At 36.6% G+C, this 27759-nt stretch overlaps 1 protein-coding gene across 1 annotated transcript in view; it reads right to left on the bottom strand.

The window, feature by feature from the left end:
- Window positions 1-6: 6 nt before the first annotated feature.
- LOC112047420 (neuroligin-1-like) overlaps window positions 7-27759 on the bottom strand; it is a 119219-nt gene continuing 91466 nt past the window's right edge. The window contains exons 6-16 of the mRNA XM_024084545.2: window positions 27473-27631; window positions 20872-21060; window positions 16777-16862; window positions 15772-15939; window positions 14431-14551; window positions 12905-13101; window positions 6878-7000; window positions 4066-4211; window positions 2796-2923; window positions 1597-1749; window positions 7-1138 (exon numbers count right to left, since the gene is read on the bottom strand). Coding sequence (XP_023940313.1) covers window positions 243-1138; window positions 1597-1749; window positions 2796-2923; window positions 4066-4211; window positions 6878-7000; window positions 12905-13101; window positions 14431-14551; window positions 15772-15939; window positions 16777-16862; window positions 20872-21060; window positions 27473-27631 — 2366 coding nt within the window. The 3' untranslated portion in view covers window positions 7-242. The remainder of the gene's footprint in view (window positions 1139-1596; window positions 1750-2795; window positions 2924-4065; window positions 4212-6877; window positions 7001-12904; window positions 13102-14430; window positions 14552-15771; window positions 15940-16776; window positions 16863-20871; window positions 21061-27472; window positions 27632-27759) is intronic.

The following is a 27759-nucleotide window of genomic DNA, read 5'->3' on the forward strand; positions in this document are numbered from 1 at the left end:
ATTTCACGTGTTTACATTCCTACATAATATTTACAGCGTATTCGCATGCAACCAATGGACCAGTGGTTCCATATCAGACACACATTACATCACTATGTTTACATTATTTACACGATCATTAACACATTTGGCTGGGAATATAATATTATTAGTTTAATTTATATTTACAAGAAAAACTCTATAAATCACAACTTTGTTCGTGTGTTCACTACAATTTCGGCAGTGTCCAATTTTTCTAAATCTCATACGGATATCTCTTGTATCTGCACCCTCTTCTTCATGATACCGGGCGGTACCGGAGTTGTTGGTGCTGGGGGAACTCTTAAAATACCAGATCCTCCTGCGACACCAGTTTCAGAGTCACCGTTGTTTTCTGAATTATCAGACGAGTCTCCTGGTCCAAATTTAACCTGAGTAGAACTATCTACCACACGCGGTTCAAAAGTGCTAGTCCTTCCTATAGCATCAGGATTCCTTCCGTCCACTCGTTGTATATCTGGCTTCTGGGTATCGATACAAACAACACTCCCCGCCTCTATCGCGCTGCCTACGCTCACGTCTGGCAGCGAACTACGCGCCGCACGATGTTTCTCGTCATAACAACTGTACTCTCCGAACGTGGGCTCCCCACAGTCCGATAACGTCCGTAAATCAAATTTGGAACCTGAACCGCGAGGCACGTGTGCCGATTTACACTCAAAACCAAAACCTTTACCGTCGAACGCACGCACGTCGTAATCTAATTTTCCATCGTAATTGTCGGAGGATGATGAGCTCCCGGCCTCGGCTAAATCGTCCTTGCACCGCCGAGGCCGGGAGCCCCTCTGATGATAGATGCCTGCGAAAATAAGAACGTTGAGTAGGAGGAGGAAGCATCCGACGGCTATGGTTACCGTCAAGGCTGCTGTGTATGATTGGTAGTGGGAAGAAGCAAGTCTTCGGAGAAGAGCATCGTCGGGCTGCATCGGTGTAGTGGTAGCGTTTGGAGGGCACTCTGTTGACGCTGGTGGGGCGGGAGACGGCTTCGGCGGCGCAGCTCGTGGGGGGGAAGTGCTTCGCCCTTCGCCGCGCGTTCCGATGTCAATATTGACTACGTGTGGAACGTGCGCGCGCGATAGTGACTGAGCTCTTACTGCACCTGATTCAAGAAAAATGATGATTGTGTATATGTTATAATTTACAGTATTTGATGTACGCAGTTCCATTTGTTTACTTTTCCTTATCTGTTTTATTAAGGGAAATAGAAAAATTACTATAGTCTGCTAATCAATAAAATAAGTTGTCATTTTCATTAGTTACCTTAGCTTAAAATCATATAGTTGGTTAAATCATCATTTTAACAAAAAAAATAAACCTATATTTATAATTTTTGTACAATATCAATGTAATATTTTTATTAATATTATGCAATATTGTAAAAAGTACAAACGACGTTATTCAAAAGCAGTATCAAAATGATAAATGAGCATGTTCATCAGATTTAATGGTTCCATCCGCTACAAGGTTTGGTCTCCCTATTTACAGCCAAGAGGATTTGGAACTTGGGCCCACGCCCACCACACCACGTTAAGGGTCAACAGGCTAAAATATAATTACCCTCGTAATAATTAGCATTGTCGTCCTGGAAGTGATGATGCCGCATGGCCGCGTCCGGCAAGTCAGACCCGGGGCGATGAAGCTGCGGTATGAGAGATAGCCACAGCGACATTTTGTGACCGCGGTAGTGACTCCTCATTTCGGATTTGCTACCTAAATTACAGGAATAAATTAACGAGGGTTCAAAACGACATTGGGAGCTGAGTAAGTGCCTACTGTGACATAAATTACACGTCTTTTACGTTTAACAAACTCGCCCAACTAAGGTTCGCATATGGGCCTTGGGGGCACAACTAATGAACGACATACCTCTTCCATTCCCGAGAGTCACTAGAACAGATCTGTTAGAGAGATAAGTATTTCCTTGACCACTTTTTTGCTGGCGTTTCTTCTATTTTACTGACCTATATTGTGATAAACATTTATGTTTCTTTTTATTAATTGTATTGCACAAATCAAAATCTGCTTACAATAATTCTTACTCACGTAAATAAAAGTTTTAAACTTTAATTTTTATTTACTTATATTACTCAAAAAAATCGTTTATTGTTGAGTTAGCTTCGTATAGAGTTAATTACTACCCTACTGGCAAAGAATTATGGCTAATATATATAGCAATCTGATAATAATGTGATGTCCTTTATCATAGTTCCATTTGAACTATGAGTTTGTTTGGTTAAACGCGCTAATCTCAGTAACTACTTGACCGATTAGAAAAATTCTTTCAGTGTTAGATAGCGCATTTATCGAGGAAGTTCAGCAGGCTATATATTATACCGGGTATTCCTACGGGAACGGAAACCACGTGGGTGAAACCGCGAAACAGCTAGTAATAAAGTAAGTCAAGTAAATATTATTTTATGTCGCCAAAACGATTACAAAAAATCGGTTGTCTGTAAAGTCGGTTTACTAACGATAGTTGAACGTGACAACGTCATTAGAGAATACTGATGGAATGGTTGCATTTTTCAAAAGAAAATGTTCGCTTTTCTAAAATACTGTTTAATAATCTTCATCGATCAGAATATACTTGTAAAAAAAGTTGGCAACCCTAGATCGGATTTCGGATCGGCCGGCTCCATCGAATTATAACACGTTGTCACGTCAATAAGATATTGTGAGTAAATATGATGTAAACCTAATTAAAAGTTTTTCTCGTTAACACGTTATTATGATGCAAAAAAAACTTGGAGACGTACTAATTTCCATATAAAGCTGGTTGATCGTGTCGTACGTGTCCCAGTAGGGCGTCTGGTCCGGGGCGAGGGGGGGTGGCTCCCCCATCACGGGGCTGGGCGGCGGGGTAGCAGACGGATCATTTGGATTGCTGTCATATAAAATGTATTTAAAATTATATAACTACCTACTATATTAGGTTTGTATTTTTAGTTGTGATCATTTTCATCATAAAACAACAAAAGTATCATTGAAATTTATTAAAGTATCCTTTGTAAATTATATTGCTTATTTCACTCTCAGATTAATTAAGGATAGTTTAAAAAGTCATTGTGAGTTTTTATTAATGTTTCAGTAGCTAATTAGTTATTATTTAAATTACAGCCACTGAATTTTCTTTCAAAGGGATGAGAAGTGCTTCATCTTGTTGTTAATTAAAATGTCTCCTTTGAGGAGAGTCCATTTGAAACTAATGACATACACTTCTGTACGAAGGAGTCCAGTACGTTTTAAATGTACATCTCTACGCTATCGTATTACATTAGATCGTGTTACATTTATATATGAATATGCTAATAATATCTATCACGAAAATAGTTTTCTTTAATTTTGTAACTTCTAGAATAGCAACATTTTAAATTAAATAGCCTCTATAGCTCAAAGAAATCACAGACTTCAAGAATAAAACAGTATGTAGTTATGATATTTTTTACAAGTGCTGCTCAAAGCTTAAACTTTAAGGTTGCTGGGGAGTATTACCCATAATGCCTAGTTTAGACTACTTTAGTATTTTAGTCGAGTACGAACGATTTTTGGCGATAAATCCAAAAATTATTCGTACTCGACTGAAATACTAAAGTAATCCAAATTAGGCTTAACTCTGGGGTTCCTTCTGTTCAGGAGCATGTGTTCTGAAATGAATATTATCGGAGTAAATAATATTTCTTTTGTAAATGGATCTTAAATTGTCTCCCTTATGAGTAGGTCATGACGTAGCATTAGCAAATTTTCGTTTATTTCTCCTTTCTAGTTCTAAAATGATAGGATTAGGAACCTTTACATACCAAGTCGAATATTTTCCTATAAAATTTGCGTAAGTCGAAAACCTTCATATTCGTCGAACTCAATAACTCGAACTTTTGCGTTTCGTGTTCGAGGTAGGTATAATTGATACATTCGTAAGCTTAAGCTAGGGTAGTGTTAGGGTAGGAGTAGAGGTAGAGAAGAAGTAAGTTCACTTAAGTCAAAGCGAAACTTGACCAGGTCCGCTAGTACTTTAATCACATTTCTTACCCATATTTGACGAAGTTTGCGAGGTAGTGCATGCATAACTTGGCAACCCGTTGTTCCTGCTGCGTGAAGTTTTGCTGATGATGTGACAGGGCCAGAGGAACACCCAGGAAGTAGGGCAGGTCCTCGCCATGGACGGATCCCGGTCGCTATTGACAAATTAGTTTTTTTTTTATAAGCAACTAGCGGACGCCCGCGTCTTCATCCGCGTGGAATTCAGTTTTTCACAAATCCCGCGGGAACTGTGATTTTTCGGGATGTAGCCTATGTGTTAATACAGAGTCAAATATATTTCCATTCCAAATTTCAGCCAAATCGCTTTAGTAGCCGCAGCGTAAGGGAAGAAGAAACATACTTACACACACACAAACTTTCGCCTTTATAATATTAGTGTGAAGTGTCATGTGATTTTACAACTGCCTCTTTCAAATAGTTATCGGGTAACTTACGTGGCTTTCTAAAACCTACTTGTATTTCATATTGTTTTTTTTTATTCTTTACAAGTTAGCCCTTGACTACAATCTCATCTGATAGTAAGTGATGATGTTAAGATAATAAGATGGAAGTGGGCTAACTTGTTAGAAGGAGGATGAGGAAAAGGAAAATCCACATTCCTTTCGATTTCTACCCGACATCGTTTTTTGATGATTTTTTGATTTGAAATTGAAAAACCTCAATCGGCCCAGGCGGGAATCGAACCCAGGACCTCTGTCATGTAAATCCACCGCGCATACCACTGCGTCACGGAGGCCGTCAAAATTGTGTTTAATTCCGTGAAAATGTATATTTATTATGGTGTCTAATAACGTATACCCCATGCTTATAATACGGTGTGCACAACGCTGAGTACAAATAAATAGATATATTAAACCATAATGTGCTGTATTAAAATACCTCAAGCCCCACTACAACTTTTGAGCCTCATTAAGCGGCATATTTAAAAGCTGACAAAAGCGCACATACAAATATTATACTTAAAAGTTCCCCTCCATATGTTTGAGCAAAGGCTTTTATGCTCACATTCACGGTAAATAGCCGCAGCAAGTCGGAAACATACGTGCCTAAACCTATTTCATTCAAAGAGTTGAAGCGCCATTTTAAAGTTGCACGGTTATTATGTAAGCATATAGCTACTTGTGTTTTTTCCTGGTGTTTTAACTGGGTCTGATATTATTTTCCTAAAATCTAACATTCCGTACGACATATTATGAAACTTGATTATAAATATTGGCAATAGTCACAGTTCAAAATCGAGTTTGATCAAATTTAGCGGTATAAACTAAAGCCTAAATATCGCCACGGTTCTGGTGCCGGGCTTAAGCCGAAGAAGTCTCGGGTTCTATTCCCGCCCGTTGTAATTACTAAAGCAATACACATTCCTGCCACAGTCTTTACGATTTACTACAGAGAATAAGGAAATATTGGTCATGTTAATAAAGGAAAAAGTTGTTCCATGTTCAAATCATCAGTGGCATAAAATCTGAGAGAGACTATAGAATCCATCTCCAACCATACTTTTGCTGTTTTACCAATCCTGCTCCTACCTTGAACATCTTGCATTGGAGAGGAAAAGACAATATTGATCATTAATCAGTAGACGCGTGTATAAAACAGCGTGCGACTAAGCTTTTCCCGCTCCTAGTTATTTTAAAACAGTAAGCCGAAGCACGTACAATTGTCCGTTAGGATGTTACACTGATATCAAAAAGGTATATAATAGTAACTCTGAAGCGTTGTCCAAAATTTATTTGACGGTCTAATCTTTGGATAAAATACAGGTAGTTCGATATTTCAAATCACACAATACACACGATTTAATACTACGCTATAAAGTGCGTTTTGTTGGTTTTACCAAAGCCTTTTATGTTTCATGGTAAATAGGTAATTCCGGTCGGTGACACGAATTTTATTCAAAAAGCTTAAGTTTCATTTTATTTTCAAATAAAAATAGCAGAACAACTAACACACTCGTAAATAGTTTTTATTCGTTTCGGTTATGGAAAACAGTTGCATTTTATACCCTTTTTTATTTGTTTTTGTAAATGAACTTATGATGGTGGTTTCATTTTGCAAGTTTTAAATTCCACACTTCCGGGTCAGTGGTACTGATATAAAGTTTAAATAATTTAATTTAAACTTTATATCAGTTTTCAAGTAACATAGTTTATTTATTGTGTGTGTTATGTAGTCTAGTTAAAGCATTTATGTATTCCTATAATTGATATAAACAAAAACTTTAAATCAATTTCAGGATTTATAGATAGTAATAATTATTTAAACATTGCTTATAAAAAACGTAAAGGAGATGGTCCAAAATTGTATGAAGCCCAGGATCAGTCATTGTACCCTGGCGGAAATAAAAGAAAATATTTTTTTTAACTATTTTTGATTATACAAATCTACGAATTTACTTTATTCTTTCGAAATAATATTCATTCTCTCCCAAGAAATGCAACATTATCACGTGTATTACGTGACGGATTGATGACGTTTTCAATGCAGTAGCCGATTTGACGTTTGCTGTCAATTGTCATGTCATAGTTGCTTTAAGGGCGCCATCTTGATATAACTCAAAAACTTGGGTTTTATTTTATTTATTTCTTTTTATTTACTTAAATTTATTCACTTTAATAAACTTTAATAAAATCCTTGTATTTATGCAATTTTAATGATACGGGGTACAAGACTGAAATGGACCTTTTTCTTTTTTTTTTATTTGTGAACATTTTTTAGGTCTCAACTCTCTTTTTCAACTGAAATAAAGTATGTTATACATGCATTGTTAGAAACAATAAAAGCTGTAAATGTAAATTACCTGGGGGTAGTCTTTATCTACCGATAGGTGGTGGAAGTGTGTGAAGTAAGTCGTACCACCGCGCAACGCGTGGAGATAACCCAGCCTTATCAGGGGCGCTGCCGTGCGCCCGTCGCTTAATATCTACAACAAAAATAAATATTAACACCATCAGATAATCAAAAACAACCCCTATTCGGCTCACTGTTGAGCACGAGTCTCTTAGGATGAGAGGGGTTAGCCTAATAAAACGTTAGCCCATAGGCGGATTGGCAGACTTCACTTCTGCAGAGAATTAAGAAATTCTCAAGTATGCAGGTTTCCTCACGATGTTATTCCTTCACCGTTTGAGACACGCGTGATAATTTCTTAAAATGCACATAACTGAAAAGTTGGAGGAGGTTGGAGGCCCTCCTAATCGAAGGCAGAGGTAAATAAATACACTAGGCTATCATGGCCTACCATCAGATACTAGGTAACCCGAATTTGGGAAGTTGGTGTTGTTGCATCACCGTGCTTCGGGGAGTATAATAAACTAGATTCCCGGTAATTACCATTAGATAGTGATCGTTACAAAGTCAAACATTATCACCATAAGCCCGTCAACCCGCATCGGAAAAGCTTAGTGGGTCTTAGCTCCAAATCTCCTATCTTATAAGAAGGGAGGCCCAGTCCTATAATATTACCTACATTAAAGTTTTTTTTAAAGCTGATTTAAAAAATCATTAAAATGAAAATTGACTGAAAATTTACTTATTCTATAAATTTGGTAACACACTCACCATCACCAAAAGTCTATTTTTAATGGTTTTTAATGGGAATTCAGTGCGGGATGGTAAAATTGGTTGTTAATATTTTATTTCCTCCCATTCAGTTATCAACTTACAGGTCTACGCAATACCATAGGCAAGGTGTATGAGATTAATTTTAATATTTTGGTCTTTATTATCAACCTATTTAAATAAACATCAAATCAATTTACAAAATGGCATTTAGATACTGTGTGATAAACACCAGTAAGCATCAGGTGAAATTTTTCCTAGAATCTTAATTTCGTATATATCAACTAGCATACTTCAAAGATAGTGAATAAGCCTGCTGGTGACCAATCATAGAGCATTTACACAGTCAACTAAAATATGAAAAAAAAAAATTAGTTTTAAAAGACTAATAGTCTCTCTAAAAATGCATTCAGCAACACCATTTAAAAACACTCGTTTATTTTACTCGGACAAGCTATGGATTATGCAATGAGAAATTGATTAATAAATTATTAATTTGCTCTGTTGATGTTCAATATAATTATTATTGTGATCGTACCAACACGAACGGTTATTAATTTAAAACAAAAATTGTCAATTGAAACTCATTTAGCATAATAAATGCAAATTTGAGAACACGCGGCTTATTAAAACAAACTTTATTAAGCCAATCCAAATTAATTCAGCTTTAACTCCCGTATAATACATACCTACTAATTTATTACGACTGTCTATTTATCGTAATATATGGTCTACCTCCATACACTATCCCATTTACCCGAGCTAATTTAGTATTAATTCAATTAAGCGTTGTTTACTCCAAAGTAGACTATTAACGTGTTTTGTTAAGTGATTTCCAAAATATTTTCAGCGATGAGATAAAGTTGTTGTCAATAAGTCGGTCAAATGTCAGAAAGTAAGTATAGCCTCTCAGTCTACGAGAAAGGCTTTGTTCTAAAAACGCTATTATATCGCTATTTGTAACGATGCTTTTAACCCCTGATGCAATAAGAGGGGTGCTATAAGTTTGACGTGTCTGTCTGTCTTTCAGTCTGTCTGTGGCACCATAGCTCCCGAACGGATGAAGCGATTTCAATTTAGTTTTTTTTTTGTATTATAGTATAGGTGACGAGTGAGGTCGAATGAAAGCGCAGCGAAAGAGAGTAAAGATGACTTGATTGATAGTGTAATTAATAATTTCATGACATTCCGGAGTTTAAAAATTTTAAATTTTATGTTATTACAACTTGTCAGTGAGTGTTTAATTCGTCTCTGTCTCTCTTTATCTCACACAAAAGGAGTACACATCTCACACGATAGAAATGAATTCTATTTGTAAAACTAAAACATTTGTTTGTATTATTAATTAAGTAGTGTTATAATGTTACAATCAAGTTAACATGATTCGATTTTATTTGACCAAATAGAAAAAAGACAAACTTTAGCGGAACACTTGTAAAATTATACAAGTTAAAAAGATTAGAAAATTCGTCGTCTTGGCAATAGGAGTACCTTGTTTACTATATTTTTAAATAAGTTGTTTATTTAACCTTGTTGTGTCTGTTACGGAAAACAGCTTAAAAATAATATGATGAAATGAAAAGCTAAATTGAAAGGTATTATAATGAAAAAGCAGGCGCAGGATCGACGGCTGTACCCTCCGAGAAAATTTGTAAACGTACCAATACCGTTAACATTCTAAGTCCAGGCATCTAAAGAGAATTTTGTTGTAATTAATTCCCAATAATGTATTTTTTTTGGCCTTTTATTCGAACCCTGGACAGGACAGTAGATGAGCAGCTAACCATGGAACCAATGAGACAGATCCTTATTATTCCCGTATCTCATACAGTAAACAACATACCTAAATGGAAATGAACTGTGGCATCACTTACAAAGATAAGTATGATGTCTTCTGTAAGAGAACCCTCAATATCTACGAGTGTATTATGTTGAAGGTACGCGAACGCCATTTGCTGCCTTTGTATCACGAGAATGATTGGTAAATTGCGAAAACAGCTCGAGCCTTTAATTAAGATCCTCTGATACCGTGTAGTAATGGCTGCGTCATTGAAGGCTTACTATACTTTTCGCTTTAGAGTACAATAATATTTTTGTTTTTTTTTTAAGAATTGTTAATTCTGGCGAGGATAGGATATGACCGAATATACGATAGAAATTATCTACGCTATAATAATGTTATGTAGGAATCACAAAACACATACAAAACGCTAAATCTACCGCTATTGAATCCGTGGTAGGTACACATAAATGCGCTTAACGCTTTTCATTACTTATTTATTGGAAATTTTAGACTTTGAACGTTATAGAGCACTTTTACTGTAACACTTAACTTTTAATTGCTATCACAGGAATGTAAAAGCCATTTACTTCCTTTGTACATCGCAAGAGTTGGCAAATGGAGAAAACCACTGGTAGCTTTAATCAAGATCGAATGTCTCAAATGTACTCGTAATAGCTATGGGGATATGGCGACTGCTCAGAATACAGAAAATGTATTCTGAGGGCGACTGCTAGACTTCACTTCCATTCCATTTTACCCGACTGCAAGAATTGTTATGTTTTTTTTTTATTTTTTTTTCTACAAGTTAGCCCTTGACTAATCAATCTCGCCTGATGGTAAGTGATGATGCAATCTAAGATGGAAGCGGGCTCACTTGTTATTAGGAGGATGAAAATCCACACCCCTTTTCAGTTTCTACACGACGTCGTACCGGAACGCTAAATCGCTTAGCGGTACGTCTTTGTCGGTATGGTGGTAGCTAGCCACGGCCGAAGCTTCCCACCAGCCAAAAATATTTTTCGCGCGTATCTTGTATGTATGTATGTAACTATGATATATTCTCTATTACCTCATATCTGCCAAACCTCTGAACAGACTTACGTAACTAAGATATCATTAGATTTGTCTTAATAACCCAAGTGTTCTTAGATAGGTTAAGTTTAAAAAAAAAACCAACATGATGACTGTGAGACGCTATCATTCGCTACTCAAGATGACTAAAATTTTTTTTTTCGAATATTGCGATACGAGTATCAAATTCAAGGGCTCATCAAGAGTTGAGCGAATGGTACTTATATCATGGCCATATTAAAAAACCTACAATTAGAAAAACGTTATTATTTAATCGCTATACAAAATACGCGAGGCGAATGTCTAGGTGCGAGCAGGGGTTTTTTTTTATTTTTTTAATTATTGACTTGATAGCTAGATACGTTAGATGTAGTGACAAAGCCCTTGTGGAGAAGTATTAGCGCTAATCCTTTTTCTACCACAATGCAACATCGCTATGTTGCTAAAAGGTGTGTCTGTCAGTCTGGGAATGGTTGCCGGTTTAATTACAGGCGCATGAGGCTTAACCTACGCTTCAGGTTAATGGACACAGGGTGTCAGTCGGTCGGTCACTTTGTAGGATGTATTATTTGCGGGTTCCGCAAAGTGTTGCTCTGTAGGCTGTGGTTTTCCACTTACAAGTGGGCCATCCGATTGGTCCGTCAAATATTACTATAAAACATATTTTATTTAATCAAAAGAATCACTTCAAAAAAGTTGTTTATATGCACCAATTTTTAAATTCTATTCCGACAGTCTTTATGAGCCGTGATAGCCCAGTGGATACCTCTGCCTCCGATTCCGGAGGGCGTGGGTTCGAATCCGGTCCGGGTCGTCCACCTCAAATTTTTCAGTTCTCTGCATTTTATCCCATGTCTCAAATGGTGAAGGAAAAACATCGTAAGGAAACCTGCATACCAGAGAATTTTCTTAATTATCTGCGTGTGTAAAGTCTGCCAATCCCCATCGGGGAAGCGTGGTGGACTATTGGCCTAACCCTCTCTAATTCTGAGAGGAGACTCGAGCTCAGCTGTAAGTCGAATATGGGTTTATAATGATGATGATGATGAGTCTTTATGGTGTTGAAAATCGAAGCCAGAAGCTGTAAGCTCTAAAGATCTAGATGATGAGGTTACTTAGGTTGCGATATTCACACGGGAACGGGATTTATGGGTGTAACCGCAGGGCACAGCCAGTACTAAGAAGTTTCGTTTTTGAGGGAAAAGTCTGTAGATAGTGATATGTTATGTGCAGTAAAAATACTAATATTTCAAATTTTTCATATCAAGTTTCACATTACTGACAATATCTTGTCTCATTTTCTTTTTGAACATGATAGATTGTATTCAACTTAGAGTCGTCTTTGTAAACGGGAATCTTAAAAGGAAGTCAGGGACGAAGACGTAGTTCATTAATCATCACGCCTCGGGACACGTAGAGAATTCAGCCACCTTGCCTGCCTGCGCCCTTATCAACGGGAAACAAAGGAATGGCCGTTAAAAATGGAGCACGGAACACGCGATACGAGTATGTTCGCTGTAAAACAAACAGCTTTTGGAAGGAATATAGGGGAAAGTATCACTATTCTTGTAAGCCTTGTAAGGTAGCCAAAAATTCCCGCAGCACTTCTAGATACTTGTAGTAAAAAATGTTTTATACTTTTTATATTTATACACCGTGCAGCGTGCTAATTTCACCGTCTGTAAACCCCCCCGATATTTATTAGAAAATACAGGATGTTTAAAATAATCGATTTTTGAAAGTTTGTTACAATCGTAGCTGCTTGAAATATATTTTGTTTTTTTTTAACAACACTAATGGATAACATACATTATGCGGGATTTCAGTTTAAGACGAAGGAAACTCACGGTGTATAAACAGTAATTAAGAAATGATATATTTATAAAATAATATATCTAAATAGAAATAAAGCATAATATTTTCAAGAAATGTACGCCAATTATGTACACTCATAGCATAACCACGGACGCAAGCTGCCCAAAACGATTTTTACCTCTATCGATCGACCTTTAGACCAAAAACAATCATTATTTCATTAGCTCTTGATTTGAAAACAAAGTCCTTATAAAAAATACCTATTATCGAAACAATCAGAAAATTATCTTAAACCTCATCAAAAATATTTGAATACGGGTCACGTAAATACTGTTGTATTTTTTGCTTTTTTATTATAATCAATATAGTATTCGTCATATAAAACAGCCAAAATACAAAAACTTGGTATATACTTACATCATTCTATTATGCTACCTACAGCTTGTAATAAAATCCTCTACTTGTTCAAAAGTTTGCAAAAGCCCAACTTCTTTTAGACATCGTAAAAAATCTGTTAGTAAATTCCTATAATTCACAAAGTAAGATGAAAGCCGAAAGTTCTTTCACGAACTTTAAACGAAATTAAAATGTGCGCACCTCGAGCGTAGCGTCGCGCACGCTAAGCGGATTCTGCACGGGTTTGTCCCAGTCGGTGTACTCGTTCTTTAGGGTGGAGTAAATCTCATTGAGGTGGTAATAGTAAGCGTTGCGGACGAAGGTGCGCAGAATACGGTCCCGCCGGCTCTCGTTGAAACCGAACTCCAAGTCTTGAGCATTGAATTCCAAGTAAGACTCTGCAAGTAATGGCATGTCATTCATTTACATAAATTTACGAGCTGCCCGCCGCGGCATTCATATTTAATTAGAATGTAGAAAAGTTCTCTAAAATATATTCAAATGGCTTAATTTTTATGTTAAATAGTTTTTTAGCCCCCCTTTCGCACGAGAGTTTTTAACGGACGTTAAAAAAGCGTTAAAATATAGCATGAAGTTAAATGAAGGTCTATTTCCAACGCCCGAAATTGAAAATGCAACACTTCTCAAAAAAAAGCTTCCTAGTTAAAAAAGCTCTCGTGCGAATGAGGCGTTAGCAATATCACTGTATAACGTGCAAACGGTGACTGTTATCATATTGCATATTTTCATATTAAATTTTCGTTAAATAACGTCACTACGTAGTACGTACCTACGAGTACACAGTTTCACGTAATGCAATTTATAAAGTCTTTTGTCCAAAGTAAGTAACTTACGCAAACTCAAAGAATAACACACAATATTATTATAATTTGATTGATGTAATTACAGATTCATCTACGCCTGCAGTGCTATTCTGTAACTATGTTTTGTATAACTCGCAAGTGCGAGTTTTGAAATCACCTCTATTTATCTCAGTCTATAGTATCATGTTAGACAGAGAGAGATAGAGGTGAATTTGAAACTCGCACTTGCGAGATATAAGAACATTGTTACAGAATAACCTAAAGTTGCGAAGACTGGGCAGTGCAATGTACCTACATGTTTGTAGCCTACTCGTAGCATGTTCTTAAATGTACTTCAATATTCGTAGCCTGCTCGTAGCATGTCCTAAAATGTACACTTATTTTCGTGCCTACTCGTAGCATGTCCTTAAATGTACACCAATATTTGTAGCCTACTCGTAGTATGTCCTTAAATGTACACCAACATTCGTAGCCTACTCGTAGCATGTCCTTAAATGTACTCCAATATTCGTAGCCTGCTCGTAGCATGTCCTTAAATGTACACTTATTTTCGTGCCTACTCGTAGCATGTACTTAAATGTACACCAATATTCATAGCCTACTCGTAGCATGTCCTTAAATGTACACCAATATTCATAGCCTACTCGTAGCATGTCCTTAAATGTACACCAACATTTGTAGCCTACTCGTAGCATGTCCTTAAATGTACACCAACATTCGTAGCCTACTCGTAGCATGTCTTTAGATGTACACCAATATTCGAAGCCTACTCGCAGCATATCCCTAAATGTGAAATATTGACCTGTTATATGGTATGATTTTCCATTTAACATCATTAGTCATCTGAATAACATTTATTAGCTGTAATATTAAAAAATATCCTCTTCTTAACACTTCCTTCACCTGTAGTAGTGAGGCCAAATAGAAGTTCTCTATGAGGGAAGTCAGCTAGCTCGTGACCGGCTGCGCTGGCCACTGCGGCTGCTCCCGCTCCTAGCCTGGAGTTATCTGATGGAGGAGCTGCCTGCAGAAGATAATATATTACTACAATATAAAGTAAATTATTTTCTCCCATTATGTATTCGGACGATAAAGCCTCATTTGATGTTTATCGTGTAGTGTTGGAGAGGGTTGTACATAAGTAGGTAGCAAGAGATTCACATAACCAGTACCTGCCTCAAAAATATTTAGTTTGTTTAGTTGTTTTTTTTTCTTCTAATTCTAATAAACGAATTTTTACCCTTCTAGTTTTTAGAACTCAATTCAATCTTCCGAACAAAAATAAAACACAGCGCAAAAAAACATCTAGTAGGTCATACTACTTAATTAGTAGATACAAGTACCTTGTATATATTAATGGGTCATTTTTGCACCCATAAAATATAATATATAACAATCCATTATTGTGATATTAAAGTTTTGACATCGCTAATAAGAACTTGTTTTTGAGATAATATCTTAAGTTATAATTCATTTTCAAAACTCTCCTGTTGTTGCTAAATTGAAAATTTATTCATCTAAATATATAAAATGTTTAGATAATCCAGTTAACAACTTCGCCGTCTCGGGAGTCGCAATGTAAAGCTACTTAGTTGTATTGAATTCCTAATTACTCGTTAAGACCCTTGTAAATATTGGTGGCTCCTTTATCGCAACAACGCTTTTAAAAAAGACGTCCAGAAAATATTAGGTACATTTGGAATCAAAAGAAGATACATTCTAAAGAAACGTTTTGAGAGTACTTAAGCATCTTTTGAATCTATTATTTAGTATATTTGGCATTTATTTTTGCTCACTTAAAAGAAAAGTATCTTGGGATAGTAGGTAATTCGAGACTTAAAGCAAAATAAATTAATTTTACTTTAATGTAAATTTATTTTTAAGTAAATTATTTTGCTAATTTTATTCTTTAAACAAATTTATTGTAACCAGCCATTTTTAAATACTTCTCAGTAAAATGTTACATTTTTCGCGTGAGTTACATTTTACACAAACATACTTAAAAAAAAATTATAACATCATCATCAGCCAAACACCATACATACCAATCGCCTTCATACGTACATAGGATTTTACAAATAGGTACTACTACCTACTAATACTACTACCTACTAATACTACTACCTACTAAACAAGAAGAAAATCAAAGGTAGGATAAAAATATTAATAACATGAAATTCAAAGATAGTTTTGCTAGACAGACTGTAACTTTAATATATAGCACACGTATTAAGAGTTACTTACGGAAGATGGATTCACAATAACGGTGCCATCGACAAATGGGGCAAATCCGGGTAGGAAGCGCGGCGGATCAAGCCGAATAGCTAGTAGCTCTGTAAGGGGTTTGTTTCGCAGGCACGGTGCCAGGTCGTCTTCCAGCAAATCCCCGTGACACCCTGTCTGCTCCGCAACCTAATAAACATAAAACCAAATGTGTCCAAACATCACCAAACTTTGTCCTATAGATACTGAAAGAGGACACTACACTTTTACCAAAACTTGGCAGGCAGATAAAGGTCAATAGGCCTGCAAAGCCTTTTGCGTGTACTATTTTATCTAAAAGCCTAGATGTGACAGCGCAAATCTGTCGATTGTGCTAATTAAGTGCCGTTGTAATAAAGTTGAATGTTTGGATAATATATTTATACGAATATTTTTATAGATAGATAGACACAACTAAGGCCGACTAGTAACCAAAGACAATGGATAGGATTCGGAAGTTAATATCGAAAATCTTAACGATTTCAAGTATCATTATAACTGAAATAACGTTATAACAGAAATATACGTTACTATACGTTACCAACAACAATATTGTTGTTGTATTGTTTAATTAATGATAATTTGTAGGTATTTTTTTAGAATTTAAACTATCGTGAGTGTTATTCATATTAATCGATTATGAAACACGGCTAAATTTGTAGGTGGTTCGAGTTTGATATACTTTCTTAAATTCCGTTGTATTGTCGGTCATTATCACTAAAAAAACCATTACTTAAAGCCAAAGTTCATTAATGCCAACCCGTTTAGATGCTTTCCTTCAATAAAAGATACTTTTTCTACATATAGATAGTCTTTGTTGTTCAAAATTATCAAAAATACATTTAAAAAATGCTGTTCTGTAAAGCGCAGTATAAAAAGATCTATGTATAGTGTAGAGCATAGATTAGGTTTACTAATTTACTCAAATTACTTCCACCGCCTCGCTTAAAGCTAACACTTAATAAGCTTTTACGTAGAGCTGTCTACCTTTCTTTTTATCGTGAGCGGTTCTCTTTGCAGCGCCCAAGAGCTGAGTCCCGACCCGCTTAACAAGATGACGCGCCTCAGTAACTCTGAAACAGATCATCATTATCAACCCATGTTCGGCTCACTGCTGAGCTCGAGTCTCCTCTCAGAATAAAAGGGGTTAGGCAATACACCAACACGCTGGCCCAATGCGGATTGGCAGACTTCACACACGGCAGAGAATTAAGAAAATTCTTAGGTATGCAGGTTTCCTCACGATGTTTTTCCTTCACCGTTTGAGGCACATGATATTTAATTTCTTAAAATTAAACAGCTGAAAAGTTCGAGGTGCATGGCCCGAACCGGATTCGAACCCACACCTTCCGGATTTGGAGGCCACTAGGCTGTCAGATAACCTAACCTGAAACAGATAACCTAATTTAATTTTGCTATTCCATGAAGGATCAACTGATAAATTTATTTCACTGTGAAAAAACACTATGGTCTCACTAAGAGGAACCAATTAACTCGATTGGATAAATCTTTTTAGCTCTAAAATGGAAATTGTATTGTAGTTTTTTAGTCGATTGAATTAATTAGTGATGTATTGTACAAAAGCGAACCAATTGAATGTTTCGCTATTTCTGTTTAAAAAGACAGTCGTTATAAATAACAACCAGCCGCTTGTTTATCAGAATAATATGATTTTTTTTTCAAAAACTTCATCGCTCATTAGATTAATATATTAAACTTGCGGACGCCCACGACTTCGCCGGCGTGGAATATAGTTTTTCACAAATCCCTCGGGAACCTTGGATTTTTCCCGGATTAAAAGTAGCCTTTGTGTTAATCCAGGCTATGATATATATCAATACCAAATTTCAGCTAATTTGGTTCAGTAGTCGAGGCGTGAAAGAGTAACAAACATTCATATCATCAAAAAGTACCAGTTTTCGCAAATCTCGGGAAACCATAGATTTTTTCGGGATAAAAAGAAGCCTATGTGTTACTCCAGAGTAAAATCTATTTTCATTCCAAATTTCAGCCAAAACGCTTCAGTAGTAACGGCGTTAAAGAGTAACAAACATCCAAACATACATCCAAACATCCATACAAACTTTCGCGTTTAAAATATTAGTAGGATAAGTTATAATCATCGACATTCACAAGGATGCCTGGTAGAGATCGCTACTAAGCGATAAGGCTGCCTTTTGTATTTGGTAAATGGCTTTCAGGTAACGGAGTTTTTATGTAAACAAACTACTCTGGTCCACGGGTTGGCGAGCATATGACGGACGGGGTAGGGTGATAATGTTTGACTGTTGAAAGATAAGCATCATTTCTATTTAATGATAATGACTATTACCAATCATCATCAACTTTATCATCATCATCAACATCATCATATCAGCCGATGGACGTCCACTGCAGGACATAGGCCTTTTGTAGGGACTTCCAAATATCATGATCTTGAGTCGCTTGATGTCGTAAGTCCACCGCCATTCCAACACCTTGGGACCCCAACGGCCCTTTGAACTATTTGCCCCACCCATTTCCACTTCAGTTTCGCGACTCCCCGTGGTAAACACCATCAACATACAAACTCAGTTCTGCTAACGAAAAAAAAAAAGACGAGAAGAAAGCCCATAAATATTATAGCCCGGCTCAGGATTCGGAATTAACCGCTTACATCTGAACCACGAAAACAGTTAAAAAAGCAAATTTAAATAACATTAAGCAATTTTATGTTTTAAACACAAAATATTTATTTAAAACTATAAAACGAAATAGTGCTGACCTGAATAAGTCTCGGATTTTGTTTATAAACTAAGTTGTATGCAATCAATGGCCACACGGCGCTTTGAAACATTAAGTAGACATGTTTACGAACCCTAAACAAGGTTTCAAGTGACAACTTTAACCTACAAAGTACTAAGCTTTTAACTTTATGTGTTGAATTTACATTTTACAGAACACCTTCGTCTAACTCTAAGTGAAAGCTGTATTTAATGCTTTAAAAATAAACCTTTGACCATAAGAACTAAAAGTTATTCGTTAAAAGAATGAGACGAATATCTTAGCATTCCATGGATTCACCGTGCAGGTGCCGGGTCCATCGTGTGGTAGAGAGAAAAACACCAAGCAAAGTCCAGGACTTGTGACTACTATGTAATTAAATATCATTGATGTAGTTCGTTAAAAATTCTTAAAGGAGTTTCAACGGTGTTTTATCGAAAATGATGAACATTTTTAAAATAACTGACATTTTTAAAATAAATTCAAAAATATTCAAAAGACTCTTTTAAGAATTACTTATAACGTTTTATATGTATTCCTAATGATTTTCATTGATATCTTGATTTGATAAAACTGTACATTTAAAACTAACCGTGTGTAACGCGAGTTGTGTCAGTAAATAAAGTGCAGCTTAAGTGCTTCATGTTTAGTGCTTAGAACCATGAATAGATATTCTATAACGTATGTATGACATATAATAGGAAAAGTATTGATAGAATTATGTTTTCTATGATCATAATTAATTATCTCTCTCATTATAATCAGTACGAATATTATAATTACATTAAGTGACGAAGGATCAACTCAACTCTTGACATGAAAGCGTAATGAAATCCACTGCGGGTCGTTCTAATTATAAACAACGAGTGCTCCCATGCATCATTCGTAAACGGGTGCTATTTGCGAAAACCGCGCTTCTCAAAAGTAAATACTTACTTACTAATAGCTCGTAAACATTTTTTTATTTTTTTTATGAATTTTACTCTATATCTTAATTAACACAGAGATATAGCATAAAACGTTTGAAGTACAGAAAATAATTTTAACATATTTTTAATTAATCGAGGATTAACTCTTCGTTTCTTTCGTTCGAGCCGTGATAGCCCAGTGGATATGACTCCTGCTTCCGATTTCGGAGGGTGTGGGTTCGAATTCGGCCCGGGGCATGCACCTCCAACTTTTCAGTTGTATGCATTTTAAGAAATTAAATATCACGCGTCTCAAATGGTGAGGGAAAACATCGTGAGGAAACCTGCATACCAGAGAATTTTCTTAATTCTCTGCGTGTGTGAAGTCTGCCAATCCGCATTGGGCCAGCGTGGTGGACTATTGGCCTAACCTCTCTCATTCTCAAAAGATACTCGAGCTCAGCAGTGAGCCGAATATGGGTTGATAACGACGACGACCTCTTCGTTTATTTTTTTTGATAATATTCCAAACCTCAGAAAAAAAATCCATCCAAATTACTAATATTATAAGTGCCAATGTGACTTTGTTAGTTTGTCACGCTTTGCTGCCTAAACATTTGAACCAATTTTAAAAAATCTTCCACCAATGAAAAGTTGTCTTACTAGCGAGTCCCTTATGCTTTATTCTATCCCCGTTGCACAGAAACTACACAGGCGAAACCATTGGGGCGTCCGCAAACAAATTAATTAATTGAATGTAAACCAATGTTCAGAAAATCAAAACAGTCATTCATGTGGCACGGTCGTTATAATTACATTAAGTGACAAAGGATCTGAACGAAACTCTTGACACGAGAGCGTAATGAAATTCGCCGCAGCCCGGCCTAATTATAAACAATGGGCGGTTCCATGCATCACCGTAAGCGGGCGCTGTTTGCGGAGGCCGCGGTCTGCGCAATGGCGAACGAAACTCCGAAAAATAAACGAGTAATTCTGAGTAATAAAATTACGTAAGTAAGGGTGCTATCATCTTTAATTTAATTTAATTTAACAGAGTTACATATTTGTAGCTTTTGCCGTGGAGACCCTTGGGCCATGGAGAGTGCCAAAACATTTTACCGAATCATTTCACCGCGGCTAGTTGCCTCGACTGGTGACAGAAGGGCTGGCTAAATTTTTGCGCAAAGGATCAGCCTGGCTGTCCAGCGCGGAAATGCAGCCCGTATTCTTGCCACCATTCCACGTGGGCATGATTTGTATAGTTATTAGGATAACTTAGCTTAAGTTCCTTATTGTATTCTTTCTCAATAAAAAAAAATTAACAGCTGAACTCCATAAACAAATGATTAATATCAATTAGTAGTATATACTTGAAATAAAATAGTTTATTAATAACACAAATTGACAATACCTCTGGCAACTGGCGAAACAGCGAGAAAATTGGCAAGCGCTGCTCCAGTGCCATGCCCCATCAAGGTAACCTTTTCAGGATTCCCTCCAAAGGCTGGAAGGTTTTCCCGCAACCAATGCAGCCCTGCCACGAGGTCCATTAGTCCGAAATTACCCTGCGCCGATCCTTTAGCACCAGTCTTTAGAAAACCTACGAACAAAAATACTTGTTAAACAAGTTATAGACAAGAATAACGGACATGACATTTTAATGAATAAAATTCCTTCATTCATTCATTCTAAGTCTACGCTTGCAGTAACGCGCGTGCCTATCAATGAATGAATGAAGAATGCACCTGCTTCCCGCTCCTCTGTCGAACTATAACTTCAACATGATGTAATAACTGTACCAAATGGGAGGCGGCCTAAGGCTTTGTGTGGTCAATAAACACTGACGTGTCAATTGGTGCTCTATGTGTCATTTAAGTACATATTATACTTGTAGATATTATATAGATTTCCAGGTACCAGCGTGTTTTAACAAGAAATTTCATAATATTCCTTTTTATAATGCCTACCTAAATTGTTTCTGGATAACAATATTTTACGTGGGCTCGCAGAATATAATTTCACGAAATGAATACTGAGGAAAATTAAAACATAATACGGTTGACAATCGTCCTAATATATCTACTTGCCCGAATTACAAATACTTTAAGCGCTCCTTATTTATTGCGATTTTTTATTTGTAAAACGTATTTTTCGTTTAACCGTTTTATATCCATCCATTTGTTATTTTATGAAAGAAACATTGCATTAATGAAAACTTTTCTAAGACCTTTATATTTTGGACGAAGCAATTACAAACGATTTTTCTAGTTTTATGATTCTTAACTCTTCACTACTGCGACACTGTGCATATACCAAATTTAAGTAAAATTTTTTTTTCATGTTGTAGTTGAAATAATATAATTTTACTTTAGAAAATGAATTATATTTGTGCGCAAAACATAATTAAAAACTTTGAAATTAAAAAAGAAATGACGTAGGTACATCAGATTAGAAAAAAAAAATTAACTGCAAATAATATTGGGTTTTTTTGACGTGACAACATCTTATAATTCGATGGAGCCGGCTGTAAAATTCAAAAAAACATGACGTCAAACGTCGTTCTCTCGCTCTAGGGTTGCTAACTTTTTTCTACAAGAAATAAAGTATATTCTGGCTATGAAGATTATTAAACAGTATATTAGAAAAACGCACAGTATTTTATTTATTGAATTCTTATGACGTTGTCACGTTCAACTATAGTCAACCGACTTTACAGACACTCGATTTTTTTTAGACTCTCTCTTTAGAATAATCAATTTGTTCAAGATACGCTGCCACGTGTCAGCCAAATTCAAGCGAACCAATGGTTCACCAAAAGTATTGCACATTCCAGTCCGCCGATACGAAAGCCAATCACATAGTGACATATTACATTACACGCGGCCGTTTCACAAACGTCGTGATATATGTGGACGAGCCTGTCCGCACGTTACGCCCAGGGATCGGTTATCGGCTAGCGCTATCGGACAACTCATTTGCATATTAATTAATGTATCTATAGTACCTGAAGCCAACAATTGTCCAATTAACGAAAGGTCTTTGCGCAATAAAGTGCTGCTAAAATCGGGCCTTTCATTTAAACTAGTCAATCATCTGATGCTGTCAATGGTCTGTCATCGGTGATCACGACAATGATCATCGTTATCAACGTCATCGACATCAAAAGCAGTACAGTAAAAGCTCCTTATTCACGCTTCCTTTATTCATGTTTACACTATTCGCGGATTAAAAAATTTGCGTAAAATATTTCGTTATTCGCAAATTTAAACTTTAACTTGCAAATACCTATTGCTGAAATTGCGAATGGATGGTTTGAGATGCCACTGCTTAAAATCACTCTGAACAGAAGCTTAAAGTGTCAAGCAAGAAAAAATTTGAAATTTCTTTAAACCAAAAATTTGTCTATGACTGAAGAATAGTTAATCAATAACTTCAATTAATTGTTTTTTCTTTATATGTTTGTCAGCCCAAAAACGTATCCCATAGAAGCCCATATAAAATACCATTCCATATTCACGGTTTTTATATTCGCGACGCAGTTAGAGAACGTATCCCCCGCGAATAATGAGCTTTTACTGTATTGGATTCTACTAGAGATAGGCCTCCTATAAAGGCAACCAACAACTAAGCATCATAGTAAATCACCTGCTTCTTGACTGCCATGAGAAGTACTTTACTTAAATTTGCGTACAATTATTTAAAACCAGCACACAGCCTTGACTTTGTTTGTCTGAAAAGTGGAATGCAGGTGTTTCTTTATACTTTAGTCCTACATTGATCGATTACTCGTAATCTGATTTGGGGATATGTCTCTTATTGCATAATTATAATTAATATCAAATTCATTAAACCACAGTAGTGACAATATTATGTTTTATTTACCTTCTATCTTAAAAAGAATTCTAAGACAGAATCCCGCTCGTAGATCCGATCGTGATATCGGAAACAGGATCAAAGTATTAAGGTCTTAAGTTCATCTGTTTACGCAAAAAAACGCAACAAATAATAAAAAACATAATGTCTATGATACGATTTAAATTACGGTGTATTACATCGTAAGCAATTCCACAACAAATGTGTCAATTTGCGGTTGGCATACGCATATAACGCGAGACAATCAGATATCGACGGGCGTCCTCGAACATTTCATTTCCATATTAATTAATACGGAGATTTTACACTGATAGTTAATTAACAAAAGTTCGACAGCATCGTAATACATCGTTTGGGAGTAATTGACGCTAAACGCGTCGATTACTCGCGGCGGGCCATGCTCGCTCACGTCTGCGGATGGAATGTCGGTATAAAATTTAACTTCTCGTTTTACTTTTTAATTAACTCGATTTTTCGTTAACGATTAATATACCTCGGTGTTTCTTTTTTTGTTTGGAAAAAAATTCATTGTTTATGCTATAACTACGTACCAGATAGCGTTTAATTGGTGAAATATTTTTTTTTTAGTAATAGTTTTAACTTAACGTTTCCCGTTTGTTATTTTATCGATGTCTGCTGTTGTATGTTAATAAATAATTAATTTTTGAATATTTTTTTCAATTAATAATTAATTGAAAAAAATATCATAATAATATGTTTCACTTAAAATGAGGGTAACGACGACAACGACTAATTAATAAAATCCACCTGCAGGCTTATTCACTATGTTTGACGTATGCTAATTGACATTTACGAAATTGATATTCTATGTAACAAATGTCATCCGGTGCTTACTGGTGGATATCAAACAGTAGGAAAATGACATTTTGTCAATTGATTTGATGTTTATTTTAATTGGTTGATATATAGACCAAAATAGTGAATAAAGGCCAGCAGTTCGCAGTATATGTTATGCCAATATTTAAATTTCTGCCAAATCGGTTTGTCTGTAATAATTTGTTTTCCATATAGATTACAATTCAGTTGATCTCATATAAATTTCAAGGATATTAAATATAGAAGTTTCCATAGTTAATTAACTAAACCTTCCGCGAAGAGCAACTAATCCCTCGTAAACCAAACATTATTTGTGCTTAACTTGTATTATTAAAATATGTTTTCAAATAATGCTATTATTTACAACTTATAAATAGTAACTGCTATTGTATTTACCACATAATATTAATCATTGTTTTGTTGTTGCCATATAAGAAAACCAGTGGCGCCCGTGACTTCGTATGTGTAAACCCTGAATCATGGCATTTTTTACTGTACTATCTAATATTAATATAAACCTTCTTAAATCACTCTATCTATTGTTAAAAATCCCTTTAAAATCCGTTGCGTAGTCTATATAAATATAGTATGTATAACCTTACTAATTCGGAAAGCAATCATTTTATCAGGCGAGGAACGTTCACTGCTGAACAGATTAACTCTGTATAGATTATTTTTAACCCCCCCAGGAAAAAGAGGAGTGGTATAAGTTTGACATGTCTGTCTGTGGCCCCATAGCTGCCGAACGGATGAAGCGATTACAATTTATTTTTTTTTATTAAAGGTGACTTATGCACGAGTGTTCTTAGACATGTTTGCTGAAAATCTGTTGAGTCGTTTAAAAATTGTAGAATGTAAAAGTGGGGAAGAATAACCAAAGAATGTCTCAAATGTAAGCGCACTGAAAGAGAATATTGATGACTTGATCGAGAGTGTGTGTGTGAATATGACTTCTGCCTCCGATTCCAGAAGGTGCGAGTTCGAATCCGGTCCGTGGTATGCACCTCCAATTTCAGTTGTGTGCATTTTAAGAATTTAAATCACGTGTCTCAAACGGTGAAGAAAAAACATCGTGAGGAAACCTGCAAATCAGAGAATTTTCTTAATTCTCTGCGTGTGTGACTATTGGCCTAACCCCTTTTATTCTGAAAAGAGACTCAAGCTCAGCAATGAGCCGAATATAGGTTGATATTGATGATGATGATCAAGAGAAACCGCCTACGCAGATGAAGTCGCGGACGTCCTCTGGTATTATATATCGAAAATAATACATTGACATTGTAAAATTGAAGTCATTATTTGACGTGTAAATGAGATGTTCGGAATCGCTGATCCCGCAGGCGTAACGTGCGGACGGCAACGCCCGCAAATTGACACATTTGGTGCGAATTACCTCCAGTTATAAGCGACGCAGGCAATCTGTCACCGAAAGCTTATGTTGATTGTAAGCACCGACACGCTAATAGTTCCATCGCACTTTTTACAAGCTTTTATTTATCCTGACACTTCTTTGTTTTTTTTAATCATAACATATACAGATAATATATACAAGTATATAGTAGATAATATAGTAAATATAGTACATAATAGTAAAAGTATCATAGCTCTAAAGAAAGCGATACCAACCAATACCAATATTCCCTTTACGCTCTAAATTGGCCGAAAACTTGTGTTAGAAGAGCTTAAGACAAAGTCACGCAGACCAAGTCACGGGTGCCTGCTAGTACATAATGTAAACACATTCATCTAAAGGTTTCCTAAAATAACATTACATTATTCTTATTTTGTACATAAGCAGTTCTCGTAATTTATTGGATTTTCCACTTTTGATACAATGAAGTTTTCCACTCATAATAAATATTATTAAAGCCATAATCTTCTATTATGTAAATGTAGTCTTATTTATATACCTGACTTGCGAAGCAAAGAATTCTTGGAAAAAATGTAAAGAATCTTTTTCTTGTGAATAGAAATTGACAAAGGACCACCACAAAGAAAAAAACGCTAATGTAATTTTATTTGTTAGAATAACCAAATTATTGTGTCCTCTTACAAAATCTCCATGTTAATGTAAACAAAATGAAAAGGTTATTTAATAACTTTCTTTCAAATATAACGTTTTATTTCTGTACAACTTATACCTACTCGAGATTTTATGAGACTTTTAGAACACCAACATGAAGGTTTATAGATGTTTACAATTTATCATCTCTATACACGTAACCTAGAGTTAATAGTAACTACAATGATGCCGCCGTGCGCCGCGAGCGGAGTGCCGTCGTACGCGTTGCCGAAGTGCCACTCGTATGCGACTGCCCGTGCACGAATACGAGGCAAGGTAAACCGGACCCCGAGCTCTCCCCTTCTACACCTACATAGTAAATTTATTCTTATCCAGTACACCTAACCTAAAGTTGATAGTAATTACAATGATACCACCGTGTGCCGCGAGCGGGGTGCCATCCGCGTTGCCAGAGCGCTACTCGAACAACTCCCCGTGCACGAACACGAGGCACGGCAAACCGGAGCCCAAGCTGTCGCCTTCTACACCAGCGTAGCAAATGTATACTTACCCAGTACACCTAACCTAAAGTTAATAGTAACTACAATGATGCCGCCTTACGCCGCGAACGGAGTGCCGTCGTACGCGTTGCCGGAGCTCCACTCGTACGACTCCCCGTGCATGAATACGAGGCACGGCAAACCGGACCCCGAGCTGTCACCTTCTACACCTGCGTAGCAAATGTATACTTACCCAGTACACCTAACCTAAAGTTAATAGTAACTACAATGATGCCGCCGTGCGCAGCGAGCGGAGTGCCGTCGTACGCGTAGCCGGAGCTCCACTCGTATAACTCTCCGTGCATGAATACTAGGCACGGCAAACCGGAGCCCGAGCTGTCGCCTTCTACACCTGCGTAGCAAATGTATACTTACCCAGTACACCTAACCTAAAGTTGATAGTAACTAAAATAAATGCCGCCGTGCGCAGCGAGCGGAGTGCCGTCGTACGCGTTGCCGGAGCTACACTCGTATAACTCTCCGTGCACGAATACGAGGCACGGCAAACCGGAACCCGAGCTGGCACCTTCTACACCTGCGTAGAAAATGTATACTTACCCAGTACACCTAATCTAAAGTTGATAGTAACTACAATGATGCCGCCGTGCGCCGCGAGCGGGGTGCCGTCGTACGCGTTGCTGAAGCTCCACTCGTACGACTTCCCGTGCATGAATACGAGGCACGGCAAACCGGACTCCGAGCTGTCACCTTCTACACCTGCGTAGCAAATGTATACTTACCCAGTACACCTAACCTAAAGTTGATAGTAACTACAATGATGCCGCCGTGCGCCGCGAGTGGGGTGCCGTCGTACGCGTTGCCGGAGCTCCACTCGTACGACTCTCCGTGCACGAACACGAGGCACGGCAAACCGGAGCCCGAGCTATCGCCTTCTACACCTGCGTAGTAAATCAACATCATTATCAGTCTATTTTAATAGCCCACTATAGGTTCGTAATGAGTCCTCAGTGTAGGCAGTGCATTTTTGAAACTCTTTTACGATTTAATATTATTATAAAATTATTTG

Source organism: Bicyclus anynana, chromosome 3, assembly GCF_947172395.1.
Source record: "Bicyclus anynana chromosome 3, ilBicAnyn1.1, whole genome shotgun sequence".
Lineage (NCBI taxonomy): Eukaryota > Metazoa > Arthropoda > Insecta > Lepidoptera > Nymphalidae > Bicyclus > Bicyclus anynana.